The following is a 19,806-nucleotide window of genomic DNA, read 5'->3' as shown; positions in this document are numbered from 1 at the left end:
ATCCATTCATAAGGGCTCCACCCCCGTGACGCACACATCTCCCACTAGGCTCCCCTCCCAACCCTGCTGCATTGAGGAAATAAGGTTCTGACACATGAATTTTGAGGGGAACAGTAAACCCAAAGCACCACTTTCTGAGCCCTAATCCCTTTAAGGTGCACAGAGGCTGAGGGTCGGTTTCTGTCTATCTGGCCGTGATGAAATGGGCCATTCATCCATTCACTCTAGGGATCCAGCCCTGAGCAGAACAGGTGGTTCCTGCCCTCAGGAGGCTGACCTTCTGTAGGTGAAATCAAGCCACAGACAACTAAACACACAGAAGGCAGGGGGGGGGCGGTGCTCGGGAGACACCAGGCAGGGTGACAGTGGGAGGTGATGCCGGGTGCAGTTTCAGGTGGGCTGGTCAGGGTCGGCCTCTGGGAGGTAGGTGGAGGGAAGAGAGTTCCAGGCTGAGGCCAGCAGGTGCCCTCGCTGCCGGCCACACAAATAAACCTGCTTGCCTTCTCAGGAAGCCAGCTCCTTCTTCTGGACAGGAAACAGGCTTCAAATGGGCCTTGCAAAGTCAGGGGCAATGGGGGCCCCACAGGACCCAGCACAACTCCTTCCCTGGAGGCAGAGGACACGGCAAAGGTCTTAACCAGCCCCCAACCTGGCTCCGGTGCTGCCCAGGCAGCTCCTGGCATCCTAGGCCTCCCGGGGCCTGGAGCCAAGTGTGGCTGAAGTTACTGTCAATGGCTGGTGGCTCAGGTACAAGCTGGGCAGTGCATCCAGTGGGCCTCCAGGGAGGGTGCTGGGAAGACCAGGTGACTCTTGAGGACCTTGGCTTTGGTCATTCCTCTCCCTGGTCATCCACGTGCCTGTCTTTATCACTCAGTTGGAGAATGAGACACCGTCAGGTCTGATGGAGAACCCAATTCTCAGGAAGGGAGAGGGCAGGGCTGGAGTTCTGGCCCTGCCACCGAGTGCCCAAGGTCCCTGAGTGGCCAGTGACCCGCCTCACCTTCTGTTTACCCATTGATAACTCAGACATTTCAGTGAGGGACAAAAAATGGGCACCCCTGGTGCCGTGCCAGGCCAATATCAGTCACAAAATAAGTCACAATAGGCTTTAGACACCCAGATGTTGAGTTCACGGGTCAGAAAGTGGAGAGACGATTATCTTGAAATCAAAGCACAGGTAAAGAACATTTTCAAACTGAACTGAACCATATCCTAGAAAATCTATTAAACACATTAAAACAAACCAACACGACTAGAATCCAACCTGGGCCCAATTAATGTGTTTCTGATTGCAACAGTGAGCTCATCTGCTAGAGGAGTGGGGTTTTCTGTAGGAATTCTGTGTGGCCTGAGCGGTGGAAGGCTGGATCAGAGCTGGCTTGTGTGGGCCTAGGCGGGGCACCCCAGGGTCATCACAATTTGGGACCAAGTTTCCAGTTAATTCCTTCGGAGGTTGTTATTAGTTTAAGTTCTAAACTCCATGTAATGCTGGCATGCAGCTTTGGGGGGTTCCGTTTTGGGGGGTTGACTGGTTTTTCACCCAAAGCCACTGGTGCCTTTCAGTGGTCCAGCAGTGTGGGCAGGTCCAAGCAGAGGTCTGTTGGACCCCACCCCCCTGACCCAGCTTCCAACCAATGGTCCGGCCCTGCCAGTTTCTGGTCCGATCATAGCCCCATAGTCACCAGGCACGTCATTCCTTCTCTTGGCACCAGCTGTCTGGTCCGTCTTCATTTCTTTCCTTTCTTTATGAGTTCAACCATGACTTGCAATTTTATTTGCACTTTATTTTAATCTGAGCTTTAAGCTGTTTTCCCAGAAGCTGCGGAGGTTCCTTTTAGCTCAGCCCACCATATTGCTGAGGCTGAAAGTCTCTCCAGTGTTCTTTAAGACATGAATGAGAACCTCCATTTATTCCTGTTGAGTGTGTGTGTGTGTGTGTGTGTGTGTGTGTCCCAGATGTAACTTGGATTTCAGTCCTGGCTGCTGAGTACACTTTCAGAATCAAAATGTCTTCATTAAAAATCATCCCCAGAGCCAGAGTTATTTATCTGCCTGAGATGGCAGTGTTTTCCTGCAAAAAAGATATTCTGTTCCCATTCACATTCTAGCGTCATGGTAATAATAGCTATTTACCAAGTATTTAGAATCTCCAGCACTTAGAATGTGCCGGGTACTGTGCTAACTGCTTTAACGCACCATTTATTTTAATTCCCTCACAACCTTATTAAGCAGGTACCACATTTACAATCATTTTACAAATGAGGAAATAGGGATTAGAGAGATTAAATCATCTTCTCAGGTTGATACCACAGAGGCAGCCCTGGGAATTCCTCTAAATTCCTAGGGTTTACATCCTCTCTAATCACGATTTCAGAAGTTGCTTTGTTAAGCAACATGATTGCTTTATTTTGTCATATATATATATATATATATATATATATATATATATATATATATATATTAGATGGACAAAATATCTTTATTTGTTTTTATGTGGTGCTGAGGATCAAACCCAGTGCCCCACACTTTCGAGGCTAGTGCTCCACCACTGAGCCCCAGCCCCAGCCCCATGATTGCTTTCTTGCTAAACTCCAGAGGTCAAGCACTCCTTTACACATTGGTCAAGAAAGAGAACTAAAGTGGCATGACAAATACAACAAGGGCTTTTTATAAAATGCTATAGAGATGGTGTCACTGTGTGGTTATAACTACACTGGGTTCAGTGTCTTCCAACTCACTCATTTATACATTTATACATTTAAATCTCTCCAACCAAATGGATAAAGGTGTATTTCCCCCAAATAATCCTTTGTATGTATTAGGACTTGGATGGAAGACCTGGCAAAGCTCTGCGTATGTCGATCACACAGGAGGAACATCCATTTGGAAAGCACCTCCCTAGGGCACAGACGCTCCTAGCATGAGCCTCTGAGCACCAGGCGCTGTGTGTATAACAGCCTTGCTTGTTATCTGTGGTTTTTGAAAATTTAATAGCAATTAACTTTTATATATCTGTGTATGTATACATATATATTAGTTGTCGATGAGCCTTTATTTATTTATATGTGGTGCTGAGAATTGAACCCAGTGCCTCACACATGCCAGGCAAGCTCTCTACCACTGAGCCCCAGCCCCAGCCCATAGCAATTAACTTTTTATTTTGAAATAATGTTGGATTTACAGAAAAGTTAAGTAAGGACGCAGACTTCTGTATGTTCTCCACCTAGTTTCCCTGAGTTCACACCTGAAATGATCACAGTACACCTGTCAACACCAAGACTCCAGTGCTGTCCATTACTATTAACTATTCTGCAGATTTTATTAGAATTTCACCTGTTTTTCTACCAACAGCCTTTCTTTTTCCCTGGACCTAACCCAGGACCCCATACTGCATTTAGTGCATTCATTTTTAAACCAGTGCACTTAGTATTATAATAAAATTGTTTTCTGAGGCTGGGGTTGTGGCTCAGCAGTAGAGCGCTTGCCTAGCATGCGCGGGGCCCTGGTTTTGATCCTCAGCAGCACATTAAAAATAAAGGCATTGTGTTGTGTCCTTCTACACCTAAAAAATAAATATTTTAAAAAATTGTTTTCTTTGCTTCACTTTGGGATCAAATCTGAAAAGATAGTTGAGCTTCGTTTCCTATTCTGTGGGCAAAACACAAGTGGAAAAGAAACAAGTGGTAAAGAAACTTCCAGACTTCTTGGGTTGCTGTGGCAATTATGTTTTCACTCCTGGGTCCTGAGAGGGACCCAGTGCCGTCCTCCTGACTCTGCCACATAAGGAAACCTCCACTTCCCAGCCCAACGCAGGGTCTATGTCCATTCACGTGGGGCAAGAGTTAGAAGCAGGCTTGATGGACGAAGGGCTCTGTGGTTTGCCCCACTGGACCCTGGCCAAGTGGCTTTCCGGAGCCCCCTCCCCCCGGCTCAGGACAGCCTGAGATAAACTGTGCAAATCACAAGCACCAGACGAATTGTCCAGGGGAAGTGGAGAGAGCCAAGAGTGGGGAGACCAGGGAAGGCTTTATGGAAGAGGCCGATCTCAAGCTGGGCTGAGGTCAAGGTCTGAGAGATGGCAAAAAAAAAAATAAAAGTAGTGGGGCAGGGATTTTGCACAAAGTGCTTTCTGATCAGAGAAGACACTGACCTGAGCTGGGAAAGGGCCTTAAGCCTGAGGAGCCCCTGTGAGGAGATGGGATTTGGGTTCTGGTTGGTGCTCTAGTGAGAGGTTCCAGGACCACTGTAGCCTAAGGAGGTGACCCTACCAAACCCTGGAAGAGCAGCTCCCCAGGGGCCGTCACCTCACAGTGGGAACGGGAGGCTCTGGGGGATGAAGGGAGTGTCCCTGGCGGCCGAAGCCCACCATCATGGGAACAGCGTTGGCTCTGGGGCCCTCGGGACATGGAGGCCAGCTCTGCGGCTTTCCCATTGCATAATCTTGGGCAGGTGATCAGCTGAGCCTCGGTTTCCTCATCTGTGAAGATGAGGTAACTGCAGTACTACCTGAAAGGAGTGTCATGAGGATTCAATGGGGTGATGAGGCCCCAGAGCCTGGCACAGTGGCAGGCACCAAGGAGGTACCAAAAAGGGGAGCCCTTGAGAGCAGCGAGCAGCCGAGGTAGGACCAAGGCCCGTGGTTTCATGAGGGCTGAAAGATGGGCAGCAGATCCCCCCAACAGAAGCCTCAGGCAGCTGTGGCTGTCAATCACTCCCATCAGCAAAAAATGAGCCCTAATTCTCCTAGCTGTGGGAGAGGCGGAACCCTAGTTCCGCAGGGAGGCCTGGGCCTATCTTGGCAGTGGCACCTGATTAGAGAGACTCCCGGGTGAGGAGGTGCTGGGAGTTGATGTCTTGCACGGCAAAGGTTCACCTGCAGGTCCCTGATTGCACACACGAGACCAAGGAATGCCCAGAGTAGGCGGGTGACGTGTTCTCAGCTGTTGCTTCGTGCCAGTGTCCCCTCAGGAGTCCGGGGAGAATCTGGGCCCAAATGGACTTCTGGGCCCACCAACCAAAACCAGGAGAAAATAAGAGGGGCAGTGGCCCTAAGAATATCATGAATTCCCAGAGAACTTTCTAGACACACTCCCTGTCTGGCTGGTTCGCTTTGGAGTGATCATTAAGACCCCGTGCAACGAATGTGGGGAGGTTGTGCCTGGATTCTGAGGAGGAGGCTCCCTGGGACAGGGTGGAACCTGAGGTAGGGAAGAGGCCTGGAGACAGGTTGCTGGAAACCCAGGAGGTGAACCTGCCAGAGGAGCTCCTGTTCCCACCGCAACCTGACAGGAGAATAATCCAAGTTTTTAAGCTCAATTCCTCAGTCAGGTCTGTGTGGAGGATTGTTGCTATCCACAGACACACAAAAAGTATTGCTTTGATTTCGTTTTGTTGTAAGTACTAAACAGGTCAGAGCTGTTTTACTTTTGACTAAAGCCTATGGTGCATTCAGAACAGAACAAGAGAATGTTAGTTTTCACACATAAATTCTAGTTCTGCTTCTGCCAACATAGACTGTGTAATCTAGGGTCTCTCCATCCTCCATCCATCCATCCATCCAATATTTATTGAACTCAACCTTCATTCTGGGCTGGATTTCCCACCTGTAAAATGAGAGAAATAGTCTGGATTAGTAGTTTTGACCTTGCTTCTTAAAATTATTGGCCTTTGAGGGACTTCCAAAGGAGGCGAGGGGGGCGATGGGACAGGGTGTAGGACCCCAGCTAGCTTCACCCCTGAAGTCATGTGCCCAGGTGTTCTATATATTGGGTTTCCGTTTTAGATCTCTTTGAACAAAGGGCTCCCTGACTACTTGCTGCCCAGAAGGTGCTATGAACCTTCCAGTAGTGACACTGTAGCTTTAAGCCAAACTGTTTTTAAATCCATGCCTCTACAGTGTCAGGTAGAAATAAAATGTGAATAAACCGAGGTCACTGCCCCTCAGGGGCTAGATGTCACTGTGAGGATAAACAGATTATAAATGTGAAAGCCTGCTTGGGCAAACCACTGTTGTGAGGATATTAATAATAATTATTATTATAGAGGAGACGGGTAGTCAAGATATACCCACAGGAAAATGCAGACGAGAATTCAGCCTGCAATTTGGGAACAGGTAGGAACCGCAGCCTCCCAGGTTCTCCATGCAGGGATTCTGAGAATTTCCAGGGCTTTCCTGGGAATGCTATGCTCACAGGCACCTTCCCGTGGGGCTGCTGGGCCCGGACCTCCCCTGCGTGCATCACTGGCGCTGCTATCGGGGGTGGGGGTGTATGCAGAGGGTGGGGGGAGCAAGCGAGCGGGTGGCGTGGTGCCTTGCGGTGATTGGATGAGCTGGAGGCTGTTGCTAGGTTACCAGTCCGCTGAGACCTAGACCTGGGGCCCTGCAGCCCCATCCTCCACCGCAGATCCATCCCGCCCAGCAGACCTAATTCGGGCCCTGGGAACGGGATACCCAGCAGCTTAAATTGCCAGACTCCAAATGCCAGACTTTCTAGGATTTTTCACTTAGCAGGAGGCCAGGCCATGTGGAGGCAGGGAAGAGAAGCCCTCGGGTTTTACCTTCTAACTCATCTCGAATAGTTACTTCTCTTTCCGGGCCTCAGGGTCCTTCGATTGCTGACATTTATTTATTCCCTATTCGTGCATACATCTGTGTTTATTAAGTGACTATCTATGTCCCAGGAATGCTGGGGATAAGAGGGTGACGAGACAGAGCCCATTCTTGCCCTTGTAGAGAAGAGAACCATTGCACATTTAAAGAAGATAAACACATACCAGATTATTCCTATCCTTTTTCTTTCCTTTCATTGATTTTTCTAGCCCTCGCTTCCCATAGCAAGCTTGTACACTAGTCCCCCAGGTTGACAGAACAGGAGGTGCAGCCAATGCGGCTGTGCTGCTCTGACGCAGCACCCCCTCTGGGACTGGGACTAGACGGTCCAGAGTCAGAAACATCCAGCAGGCTGGTCCATGGCCATTTGGGGAATCACTGGCCTAATCAATATTGAATACTTACTAAAAACTGTCTGCCTCATCACCCAGTAAAGTGGGGATCCTTATCCCCCATTTTACTGAAAGCAAAATTGAGGTTGAATAAAATTGTTTAACCCAGATAAGCATGTGGCAAAGCTGGGATTGGAACCAAATCTGCCTGAGCTCTTTCCAAGAAATAGATGTGGTCACAGAAAAGCATGAAACTTCCCGAGTGGTTGAAACCCAAGTGCCCTTGCAAATCTCCCTGCCCCGCATCTTCTTTCCTTATTTTTCCATTGAAGTTTCTTGGCACAATAGACTCATAAAACCTGGTGAGTCGGTCACACGGATCTATTTAGTTAATTCTGTTGCTTATCCATCTATCAGGGATGACCTTGCTCCAAGCTTTTATTGGGTGATTAAGTCAAGTATCTCTTCCCTGGGAACATCTCTGTCACCCTTAGGTGTTGTTTTTCCTCTGTTCACACACTGAGCACCCATAAAATGTCCCAGGACACTGGGTGGTACAGAGGGCATGGCCCCTGGGGGATTCCCAGCCTGGAGGGAAGGTTTCTATGGGCAAAGCACAGTGGCAGCCATTGAGAAGAGAGAGAGAATCTCCTCTGAGCAGAAATGGACGTGACTAGTGTGGGCTGGGGCTGTGAGCAGCCAATCTTGAGTTTCCTGACCAGGACATATCAGGCCAGGGATGCTACTTTTGAATGACACCTTGCTGTGGTCACTGTGGGTCCCTGCATCCCACAGCCCGGAAGCCTGCAGCTTGGAAGGAGGCATTTTTAAGTGGGAGAAGGTTCTGGAAAGCACACAGATGCATAGAGAAGTGAGCTAAATTTATCCCTCCTCTCAGAACCCAGCAGTTACTGTGCTGAACACTTGCTTTCTACCAATGGAGAACTGTCTGACCAGAAGGTTTCGTTATTTCTCCCCCAGGAGGGGAAAGAGAGGGGGAAAGGAAGGAGTAGAAGAGAGAGGAGAGAGAGAGAGAGAGAGACCCAGGGGATACAGTCAGAGACTCCAAAGATTGAGACAGAGACTTGGAGAGAAGCACAAAGATGCAGAGAGAAAGGTGTCCTTTGGTTCGTGGCTCAAGTAAACAGCAAGAAAGAATTTGAAGCCGAGCCCCAGACTGGGAGAATCAGACATCTTGCCTCTCCGTCCCCCCTTGGCCACCTGACTCGGGCTGTGGCATTGCTAATTTCCAGGTTGGACCATTTTCAGACATAAGTTCTTTGGGAACGTCAATACTGTTTCCATTGTCTTGGCTGCTCCCTGTCACCTGCCCCCACCCCTGAATAGCTGAGAGTTGACAGGAAATGAATAATATACTAAGCCACAATTGAATAAGCCTTGCAAGGTATTAAAAATGCATACCTTTGACCCAGCATTCTAGGAATTCATCCTCAGGAAAACAATTAAGGACTTGGGCAAAGAATTTAGGTTGAGATTGTTCATCACGGCATTATTTAGAAAGGTCAAAAAGCCAAGAAAAAAGGAAACAAACTAATTAGCCAAACCCCCTGTAGGGGACCTGCTCAATAAATACTGGTATAATCTTATAAAGCTTTCCACACTGTTTTTAAAATTACATTATAAGTAGATATTTATTGACTGGGAAAAAACACAATATATTGGTTGGAAAAAGCAAATCATAAATAGTGGACATAGCATGGCTTCCTATAAGTTAGAATAAAAATAAAATCGAGAGTCTAAGAAGAGAGGCCAAGTGGTAATCTCTGGGTGGAGGAATTCTAAGACATTTTGGTGGTTTTGTTTTGTTTTGTTTTGTTTTGTTTTGCTTATCTACATTTTCTAAAATTATTTTTTCCACCATGAGCAGGTCTGATCTGTGTGTCAAGAACGAATATCATTTCAACCATCCCAGCGGTGCCTCTGCCAGAAGCCAGGCACGGCTGAATCAGGGTTCCTGGCCCCAGGCACTGGGAAAGGTCATTGACCTTTGCAAGGTGGTAGACGCTCATTAAGAATCCCCAAAACAGTGTCCCCATCCTGGTTTGACTCCCTATCCCAACCGGTCTTGCAGGAGAGATCTCAGTGACCCAACAGCTTGGTGTCCAGACCTGCTTCATAACCTGCCCCTGAGTCAGCGACACCTGCCCTGGGGGGAAACACTGAGCCGCTGAGCCAGCTGGCACTGCAGGGCTCCCCACCTCCCGGGAGCGCTGTCCCTGGTGATGGCTGCTATGCGGGTGGCTTGCTCAGGTCCGTCCCTACTACATAGATGCAGGTGCGATGCTGAGCGCTGGCAAGAGAAGGGCGTCACCATGGCAACCCAGGCTCCCCCCCAGCCTCTCCATCCCTGGGATCAGTCCAGAACCCAGGGGGTTTGCAAAGACTGGGTTTTGGAGTCAGAAAAACTACTGCCTGGTGTCTGGCCTCCCGCAAGACACTTAGCTTTTCTCTGCTTCTGTTTCCACATCTATAAAACGGTCTTGCAGCGTCTGACCTTGCCCACCCCCAGGACTGGCGCGGAATAAGCTGTGAATTGGAAATCATGAGAGGAGAAGCATCCCTGTTCGGTTTGTTCCCACGGCTGGGTCTGACCTAGGGCAACTCACTTAACCCCTCTGGCTCAGCTGCTCTATGGAGGAACAGGAGACTAAGACACACTGTGGGGACTTCCTGGAGACATGTTGCAAGGTGCCTTGAGAATCTCAAAGTTGGAAGGACTCCTCGCCCTCTGCCCATGCAGGAAGCCTTTCAATAAGCTCTCCGACAGAGGTGCTTATCCAACCTCTGCTTGGTTACCTCTTGTGACAGAGAGCTCACAACCGCACAGCTCCCCAAGTAGCTATTACATGACATTAACTTTAAGAAAGGTCTTCCGTGGAGGCCATCTTACCATCAAATATTTGTTGAAGGTCTGGCACTTTGGCTTATTGCACATATTGATCATGCACAGGGCCCTTTGAGGCCCCGGGTTCAATCCCCAGCACCACCACCCTTGTCATCCCCCCCCCAAAAAAAAAAAAAAACTTGTTTAAAAAATTTAGCAATCCTTTTCAGAGCTATTTCCACCCTGATTCTAAGTTGAGAGAGTGTGAGAGAACGCAGCCTCTGATTGGAAGGTTTCTGGCATCCTCTACTGCCATGATCTCCCCACCTCCTGCTCCTACCAAGCCAACCATAGCCGATCCCCGTCAGAGAGCTGCAAGTGTGGGTCCGGCTCTGTCACAGCCTAGCCTTGGGCTCTCTGGGTCCAGGGGCTTTGCTCACACGCACAGTGGCCCATTCCTGAGCGCTCTGGCCTTCTCTGTTCTAGGCTCTCACATTATCAGAGGTCACTCAAGACCTCTCCTGGCCGCTGGCCACAGGCCCTGGGTGAAGCCGCCCCCTCTCCTCTGCTTCCTCCACAGAAGTGTACCTCAGGTTCCTGAACAAGGGTCTGGCCGAGGTGAAGAGGTTCTTCCTGGGGCCTTTGTCCCCATCCTGCAAGATGGTGCAGATGATGCGGCAGTTCCTGTACCAGGTCCTGCCCGAGGACTCCTACAAGTTCGCCTCCGGGAAGCTCCACGTGGGCCTCACCCGCTTCACGGACGGAGAGAGCGTGGTGGTCTCCGAGTACACGTCCAAGGAGGAGCTCATCGAGGCAAGGCCCGGGACTTAGGACGCCACGTCGGGTGGAGGAGGCCGCCCGGCTCTGCACAGCCCGGGTGGCCCCCGACTTCCTTCCTTCCTTCTCCTCCCACCTCCCCGGTCCTCCCTGTCCTTCCCGTCTGGCATCTCCTCTGCCATCTCCTCTGCCAGGAGCCTCGTTAGACGGACACAGAGAGACCTAAGGCCAGCCAGGCGGCCCTGTGCTTGACTCCCACGTCCCAGGGGGCTCCGCCATCCTCGCCGCTGTGCGCCCAGCCGTCTGGGCTAATCCTGAGCTCCTTCAGGACACCCGGCCTGGTGGCTGCTCCTCCTGAATTACCCCCAGTTTGTGGAAACGGTCAGGCAGAGCTTCCCTCCGCGTCCCCCTGCACTATCCCGTGGCAGGAGGTCATCACTGCTGGGTTCTCACTTGCAAAGTGCACACGCACCCCGACAGCCACCGCGCTGAGCTCACCAATTCAGATTTTAGTTATGAATCACTATTGCTGGGCTGTGCAGCGAATATGCCCAATTTTCTTTCAGGACAAAGGGGCGATGCCTCAGGGCCTTCCTTCTCCCAATCGGTGCCTTGTTACTGCACCCTCACTTCCCCTTCCTGGCCCGATCCTGGGGCGAACAGGCAGTGGACAGCTGGTGTCCCCCTGGGTTATCACCCTATTCTTCTAGTCCTGCCCTCTCAGGCCCAATTCCCACTTCATCTCCTACTGCCATGATCTTCTCTCCCCGTCCCCACCTCCTGCTCCTACCAAGACAACCATAGCAGACCACACCCAAACCAGGCCCCAGGGCCTTTGCACCTGCTTGCCCTTTGTCTGGGCTTCCTTCCTTCCTGCCTGCCCTGCGTCCCCATACAAGGGCACTTTCCTTCATCGCCTCCTGCCCTGCCCTGCTCTGCAACCTTCTTTGGGGCCAAAAAGCTATGCTCACCTCCCTGTGAAAATGCTCACAGACAGTGTCCTCCCTACTCCTCCCTGTCTGTGAGCATTTCCACCCCTCTGAGTTCAGGGCCTGGCCCAGGGCAGATGTAGATTAATGGTAACTGAATTCCACTGGATTCATGGAAGGTTGGCATCTGCTGGGATCCTGGTGATATTGAGGCCACTCTCTCCCTTTCAAGCTGGGTCATCAGGCCCCAACTGACCAAGGAGGTCACCAAGGACCCAGCTAGTTAGGGCCAAGCCAGGAATCGAACTTGGGGTTCTGCTTCCCAGGCTGGCACCTGCGCCCCAGGCTTAAGGAAGTGGGGCTGGGGGTGGCTAATTGACCAGTGGCCTCCAGGTGGGCCCCCCATTTCCAGGGCCTGTGGCACCTCAGCCCTGCTCTCCCCCCAGGCCCTGTACTGCAGCTGCTTCGTCCCCGTGTACTGCGGCTTCATCCCCCCGACCTACCGCGGCGTGGTGAGTGCTCCTAGTGCTGAGAGGGACGAGCGGGACCCAGGGTACCTTGGGGTCCGGGTGACCCACATCTGGGAAGGCAGAGGGGTGGTCTCCAGGCCCAGCAGGAGGCCTCGAGTTGCAAAGTGTCCCCCCTCTGAATTCCCCTGTGGGTGGTTTTGGGGTTTTAAGATGAGCCTCCCCGGCGGGCGCGGCTGCTGTCTGGCTCACCAGCCGTCCAGAGCGGCAAACCAAGGCTCGACCTTGGGATTTTCCCAGACTCGACAGACGGGTCCTGGGACTCTGGGACCTGGGAACTTGAGCGATGGGGATCTTTGGAGCTTTGTGAGCCGGTGCCCAGAGAGCCTTCCACGACCCTCTGAAATCCCTCGGAGGAGGATCTCATAAAACCAGCCAGACTCTGATCCATGGTGTTTGGGGAGGGCCGAGAGTCTGTGCCTCTAACCTGCCCCCGGGGACCTGGCGCTGCTGGGTCACGGGCCACACTCTGAGCACTGAGGGCCCAACCCACGCCCTCCTCTGTCTAGAGAGAGGGAGGTTCAGGGAAGGCCCTAGGTGGCAGACAGCTCCTTCTCAGGCCCCCCCGTGTCCGAGCCTCTGTCCTTGTCCTGCTTTGTTCAGTTCATGGAAACAGAAGGCCCCAGAGAGAGGCGCATGAGGCTGGGCACCGCCAGGCTGTGCCGGGAGGCAGGGTCTCTAGCTTCCCACTCTCAGGCCTGGGAGCCCCATCTCAGCACCATTCAGATGACTGAGCAGAGGGTGAGCAGGGTCCGAGCACTGGGCTAGGAGTCCAAGGCCACCGTGTAGCCACAAGTGACCTTGGGCACATCACTGGCCCCAGGCATCTTGGTTTCAAGGCTTGTCCCTAAGGCTCTTCTGGCCCTGCTGTCCCATGGTCCCAATCCCTTGGCGCCCTCCTGGTGGAGGATGAGACTCGACGCCTCAGACAGCGTGTCTCACTCCCCCAGAGGTACATCGACGGGGGCTTCACGGGCATGCAGCCCTGCTCCTTCTGGACCGACTCCATCACCATCTCCACCTTCAGCGGGCAGCAGGACATCTGTCCCCGGGACTGCCCGGCCATCTTCCACGACTTCCGCATGTTCAACTGCTCCTTCCAGTTCTCCCTGGAGAACATCACCCGCATGACCCACGCCCTCTTCCCCCCGGACCTGGTGGTGAGGGGCAGGAGGGGTCTGGGGCGAGAGCGCGGGACCGGGGTGGGACGGCTGCGGGGTGGGCCACTCAGGGTCCACCTCCTCCCCTGGAAGAGCCACCCACTTCCTCCAAGAGCCTGCATCCTGGCCAGGGGCTGGCCACGGGCGGCCCCAGCCCCGAGCTCTTCCAAACCCAGCGTCCTCCCCTGCAGAGCAGCGTGATGTTAGCAGCACTGATGGGGGGACCTGATGGGGGGGACCTGATGGGGGGACCACCTGTGCTCTGACATCAGGGTGCCACAGCCGGGCTCAGCAAGCCGGAGCCCAGGTGGCCCAAACCAGCCTGTCCCTTGATTCTGTGCAGCCCAGGACTGTGGGTGATTTTCCATTTTTAAAGTTCTGTTTAGAAAAGAATAATAATAACAGAAGGAGAGCATGTGGCAGAGACCATGCAGCCAGCAAAGCCCCAGAAACTGACTAGAAAAACCCTGATGGGCAAAGCCTCAGGAAATCAACCCTCCAGCATCCTCTGCATAGATGCTATGACTGTCGCCATGTTACAGACAAAGAAACTGAGGCTCTGAGGGGCTTCCTGTCACACAGCCAATAAAAGGCTGCACTGGAGCTTGAACCCAAACTCCAAATTCTGCTCTTCACGTGGCCTGAAGACATCTTCTCTGTATCTCCCAGAAACTTTTCACCCTTTCTTTAAAAAATTTTTTAAAATTTGTTCTTTTTAGTTACACATGACTATAGAATGTGTTTGACATATCAGACATACATGGAGTATAACTTCGCATTCCTGTGGTTGTACATGGTGTGGGTTACACTGGTCGTGTATTCATGTATGACCAGAGGAAAGTTCTGTCTGATTCATTCTACTGTCTTTCCTATTTCCATCCCCCAACCTTCCCTTTATTCCCCTTTATCTAATCCAAATTACTTCTATTCTCTCATTTAGCCTCAGACTTATTTCATAGTCTTCAGATTCATCTATTTACTGGCAAATGCCATGATTTCATTCTTCTTTATGGCTGAGTAATATTCCATTGTGTATTTACACCATATTTTCTTAATCCACTCATCTGTTGAAGGGCACCTAGGCTGGTTCCGTAGCTTGGCTATTATTCTCACCCTTTCTTGCCAGGAGAGGCTGGTGATGTGCTGTGAGGGGAGGGGCACCCTAACACGGCACCCCTAGGGACCAGGATCAGGAATTGCTCCTCGGTTCCTTGTAGATGGTGAGGGATGGGAAACTGGATGAGTACATTCTGAAGAGCCCACAAGTAAAGCTCAGAAGCAATGCAAGTGGCTGCTCTTGGTGGGGAGGGGACCATGGCTCTGTCCATCACTGCAGCCTTGGTTATTTTCTGGTGCCCACCCCCAGATCCTGCAGGATTACTACTACCGAGGCTACGAGGACACAGTGATGTATTTGAGGAGGCTGAGTAAGTACCTGTGGGGCCCCAGGGGAGGGAGGTGGAGGACTGGAGAGGAAGGGCTGAGTTGAGGGACAGTGCCCCACCTTTGTGGCCTGGAGAGATGGAAATGGGGGCAAGGCTTGACAAAGGTCACTGTGGCCACAAATAAGGATCAGACCCCCGTGGAAAGGGGGCTGTGGGGCTGACTCATGGGACGGGGCCTGAGGCATCTCCAGGGCCTCTATGAGTCCAAGAACCATGTCTAGGAGCTGCACAGCCCAATCTCCCTGGAGAAGTTTCTTTTCATTCTATTCCTTCTCTTCCACTTTATTCTTTCCAATAAGGTCATGTTGTTATTGAGAACTAGAGGGGACTAGAGATATTCATGGAAGACGGAGCACAATCCAGAGAGGAGAGGCCTTGCCCTGTGCTGGTCCGGAAGGGTGGTCCCTGCACCCGGGTCCCTCTGTGCATCCTCAGGGTGGTGGGATGATTCCAAGGACCTGTGTGAAATGCTCTCGCCCCAAGAAGGCCACGACAAATGTCTTTGTTACAAGAAATGAAAAGAGCCAGGAGACTCAGGAGGCCAAGGCAGGAGGCTCCAGCCTTGACAACTTAGACCTTGTTTCAAAATAGAAAATAAGAAGGAGTGAGGATGTAGCTCAGAGGCAGAGCACCTGCCTAGCACACACAGGCCCTGGGTTCTTTTTCCAGGACTGCAAAACCCAAAAACCTTCAGGGGTGAGATTAAGGGTTGAATGAAATTATCTTCCTAGGATTTGTTCACTTTTTTTTTTCCCCTTCTTCAAAGTAGTTCCTACATTTTCCAGCAACTCTTGCCCTATGTCTTTACTTTCTCCTGGATCCTTTCTCCTAACAAGGAGGCCCAGGAGGTTGGAAAGAACTGGACAGAACATGGGCTCAGGAGGCAAGTAGCCCTGGGTCCCTCCTATCCCTGCTCCCATGTCAAGCTGTGTGATCTTGGGAAAATCACTTTCCCTCTCTGAGCCTTTGCTTCCTAATCTTTTTTTTTTTTTTTTAAGAGCTTAGGGACTGGGGTTTTGGCTCAGTGGTAGAGTGCTTGCCTAGCATGTGTGAGGTACTGGGTTTGATCCTCAGCACCACCTAAAAATAAATAAATAAAATAAAACTAAAAATACAACTAAAAATATCTACAACTAAAAATATTTTTTTTAACAAAAGGTAGAGTTTAGATCCTAGTGCCCAACACCTACTTGACTGTAGGATCTTGAGAAGGTAACTAATCTTCTGGGGCCTCAGTTTTCTCATCTGTAAAAGGAGGCTAATCTTGGAGCTTAGCTCAGAGACTGACTGAAGGATTAAAGGATTGGAGCACACAAGGCCTGAGCCCAGTGCTCAGATCGGTGGTGGCACTTACTGAGGACATCAGAGCAGCAGCCAATTAATCCCACTGCCCCCTCTGGCCTTGGTGAAAGGCCTGCTTCTTACCCTCTGCAGGACAGATGCCACCTCATGTGGACTCCCTCTGTCAGCCCTCTCTTCCTCACACTTACTGTGGTGACAGCTGGGACGATTGGAGCCCAAGGGTCTGAACATAGATGACCCCAGGAGTATGGGTAGGGAAGGGAAGGAGGCTCAGTGACAGAGCTCGGCAACAGGAGGGGTGGCCAGGCCCCCCCCCCAGGATCCCCACCCTTTCTGAAGGGGTGGTCGGTGTGGAGGACTTGGAGTTTGAAGACCCCCTCATTTGGGGATTAGATCCTGGAGCAGATTCCAGTCCCCGGCCCTGGGAGCCGCCTCGACACCTGCCCACGGTGGCATCTCCCCCCTGGAATGTATTTTCTTTTTCTCTCAGGACGAGTCCTAGGGACAGTCACAAAGTGGCTCTGCAGCATCATTAGCCGCCCCCTTGTCAGTGGCCCTTCTTGCACCCTCTGGAGGGACCTCACGCCCTCCACCCTCCTCACCCTCTGCCCACGGCTGGTGCGGACATTTGCACAGGTTTGACTGACAGCTTTAAACCCCACGGATGAAACCAAGTGGTGGGATTCCAGGCGTCCCCGGAACGCTCGAGGCAGCGCAGTGGAGGGTGGCAGCGTCTCCAGTGGCCCTGGGATCACACCAAGTAGGAGCAGATTCAGCTGGAGGCAGGAAAACTTCTCACACCGGCTCCGGCTGAGTACAGGGCTCCCTCTTCCAGTGTGCGCATGCGCGCCTGCTCTCGGGCAGTCGGCCCCCAGCTCCAGCTCCAGCTCCTTGGGCCGGGGCGGGACTGGGCTTTCCTCCTGGCCCTGGATGTGACCGGAGCCACGGACACGTCCGGAGACACTTCGGTTGGTGCCACCTGCCATCTGGGAAGCAGCCTGGCTGCTTTCTGGATAGGGGTCACCTCTGGCAGGAAGCCACATCCCGAAAGGTGTCCAGGCCAACTCCCCATGTCACCTCCTCGCGTCCTCCTTCTCCTCCCTCCCAAGGGCTCACATCCTCCTCCCCATTCCTGCTGCCAGGCTCCCACCCTCGGCCTCCCCTGTAGCCGCCCCCACCCCGCGCTGGCGCGCTCGAAAAGCCACACTGTCACGCAGCCGTGGGGACAGGGCGCGGAGCGAGGTTGGCACTCCGTGGGCGCCACCTCCAAACGCCCATGGGACACCCGGCGCCCCCAGCCCTCCCTCGGCTTCTCTCCTCCTTCCTCCATCTCACAGTTTGATTCTCTCTCTCTCTCTCTCTCTCTCTCTCTCTCTCTCTCTCTCTCTCTCTCTCTCACACACACACCCCTGTGGAAACATCACCACAATCAAGGCAGCGAGCCATCCAAGTCCCCTGGTGCCCTTTCAGGACTCCCCCCACCGTCCTTCCCAAGCAATCCCCGTCTGTTTTCTGTCATCACGGGGAATTTGCATTTTCTAGAATTTTGATAAATAGAATCTAATAGATCGAATTCTCTCTTATCTGATTCCTTCACTCTGCAGAAGTATTCCGAGGTTCACCCATGTTCTTGCAAATAGGAACAGTTCACCCCGCCCCCCCCCCCCCCTTTTTAACTTTCCCTTCCCACCCACCTTGTGAGCACACCCACAGCTCGCTCCTCCATTCGCCTGCTGATGGACAGTCAGGTTGCTTCCCGATTTGGGCTGTTATGAACGAAGCTGCTTGAACACTCCGTGAGTGTCTGTATGGACACTCGTCTTCATTTCTCTTGGGTAAACAATGGAAAACTGGATTGTGTGGTATGTGTATATTTAACGCATATAGTTCTGTTGTTTTTTCTGGTACTGGGGATTGAGCCCTAAGCACTGGACCACTGAGCCACATCCCCACCCCCTTTTTTTAAATGTTTATTTTTTAGTTTTCGGTGGACACAACATCTTTATTTTATTTTTATGTGGTGCTGAGGATCGAACCAAGCGCCCCGCGCATGCCAGGCGAGCGAGTTACCGCTTGAGCCACATCCCCAGCCCCCCACCCCTTTTTTTGTATTTTATTTAGATTCAGGGGTCTCGCTGAGTTGCTTAGGGCTTCACTAAGTTGCTGAGGCTGGCTTTGAACTCGTGATCCTCCTGCCTCAGCCTCCGGAGTCGCTGGGATTTCAGGCATGTGCCACATAGAGTTTAACTGTGGAAAAATAACTGTAAACCATTGTAAGTACACAGTTGAGGTTCATATTGTTGTGCAACAGAACGCTAGAACTTCTTCATCTTGCAAAACTGAAACTCCAAAGCCACTGGTCGCCAATTCCTCTGTTCTTCTCCTCCGGCCTCTGGCCACTGACTTTGCTTCTACATGTTTGGCTACTTTAGATATCTCATAGACGTGGAATCAGACAGTGTGACATAAGTGACTGGCTTATGTCACCTGGCACAGCGTCCTCGGGTTGGTCGTGTCATGGGAGGTGCAGGGTTCCCTTTCACCTTTAAGCTGAGCCCATCATTTGTACCATATTGTCCTTATCCATTGATCTGCTGATGGGCCGCACGTGTTCCCCCTTCCTTATTGTGAATAAAGCCATGATGAACATGAAGGGTATGAATTTCTCTTTAGAATCCTGTTTTTGGTGCCTTTGGATCTATAATCAGAATGTGTGTTTGACTTTTAAGAGGTTGCCAAATTGCTTCCCAAGTCACTGTACCACCTTCTGTTCCCCACCCCCCTGCAGTGGGTGAGAGCTCCAGTTACTCCAAATTTTCACAAGTTAGTATGGTGGGTCACTTAGCTTCAGCCATTCCAGTAGGTGTGCGGAGGTATCATTGGGGTTTGATTTGCAGTTCCCTAATGACTAACCATGTTAAGCATCTTTCATTTGCTTGTTTGCCATCCTTATCTTCTTGGTGAAGTGACTGCTCAGCTGTCTTCCCATACCTCCCTTTTAATAATAATTTGTGTAATAGTTTAAGACTTATAGAAAAATTGTGAAATAGGTTAAGTGAGATTGTGCACACCTGTAATCCCAGCAGCTTGGGAGGCTGAAGCAGGAGGATCTCAAGTTCAAAGCCAGCCTCAGCAGTGAGGCCCTAAGCCACTCAGTGAGACCCTAAGCCACTCATTGAGACCCTGTCTCTAAATAAAATACAAAAAAGGGCTGGAGATGTGGCTCCGTGGTTAAGTACCCCTGGGTTCAATTCCAGGTATGAAAACAAAACCAAAAAAAAAAAAAATGTGAAATAGTACAGGGAGATTCTGTGCACCCTCCTCCTCCTCCTCCTCCTCCTCCTCCTCCTCCTCCTCCTCTTTTGATTATCATTATTATTTTTGGTACTGGGAATTGAACCCAGAGGTGCTTTACTACAGAGCTTCATCCCCAGCCCTTTTTATTTTTTTATTTTGAGTCAAGGTCTCATTAAGTTGCTCAGGCTGGCCTCTAACTTGTGATCCTCCTGCCTCAGGCTCCTAAGTCGCTGGGATTACAGGCTTGCACCACTGTGTCCGGTTCTATTACTGAAGTCTCACATCATTAAATGTTATAATATGGTATATATGTAATAGGGTACACCATATGTCACATTTGTTCCAATTAACCAATGGATATTGATACATCATTATTAACTAAGGGCCACAGTTTGTTTCTTAGCTTTTCTTAGACTACTTGGGCAGTGTCTGCCTCCCCACCCTAGACTGTAGACTCCAGATCCAGGGAGAATCATGCCTGTTTTTCTCACTGCGAGTTGAAGTAAGGAGAGAAAGGCCATTGAAAGCACTAGTCCCATTTATGAAGATAACTTGGGGTCCGTTTTTGCAGATGCTGGGTGA

At 51.2% G+C, this 19,806-nt stretch overlaps 1 protein-coding gene across 2 annotated transcripts in view; it reads left to right on the top strand.

The window, feature by feature from the left end:
• The window catches only part of Pnpla1 (patatin like domain 1, omega-hydroxyceramide transacylase), a 34,211-nt gene that overhangs the window by 9,841 nt on the left and 4,564 nt on the right, over positions 1-19,806 (top strand). Inside the window, exons 2-5 of one of the 2 annotated variants that reach the window (XM_027943506.2) lie at positions 10,368-10,600; positions 11,940-12,005; positions 12,971-13,180; positions 14,547-14,607. In XM_027943506.2, the coding sequence (XP_027799307.2) occupies positions 10,368-10,600; positions 11,940-12,005; positions 12,971-13,180; positions 14,547-14,607 (570 nt within the window). Of the gene's footprint in view, positions 1-10,367; positions 10,601-11,939; positions 12,006-12,952; positions 13,181-14,546; positions 14,608-19,806 lie in introns of those variants that run through there. The other variant, XM_071613943.1, reaches the window with a different exon arrangement.

Source organism: Marmota flaviventris, chromosome 6, assembly GCF_047511675.1.
Source record: "Marmota flaviventris isolate mMarFla1 chromosome 6, mMarFla1.hap1, whole genome shotgun sequence".
In the NCBI taxonomy this organism is placed as follows: Eukaryota; Metazoa; Chordata; class Mammalia; order Rodentia; family Sciuridae; genus Marmota; species Marmota flaviventris.
Note: the sequence above shows the minus strand (reverse complement) of the source record. Positions and strands in the feature narration are given on the sequence as shown.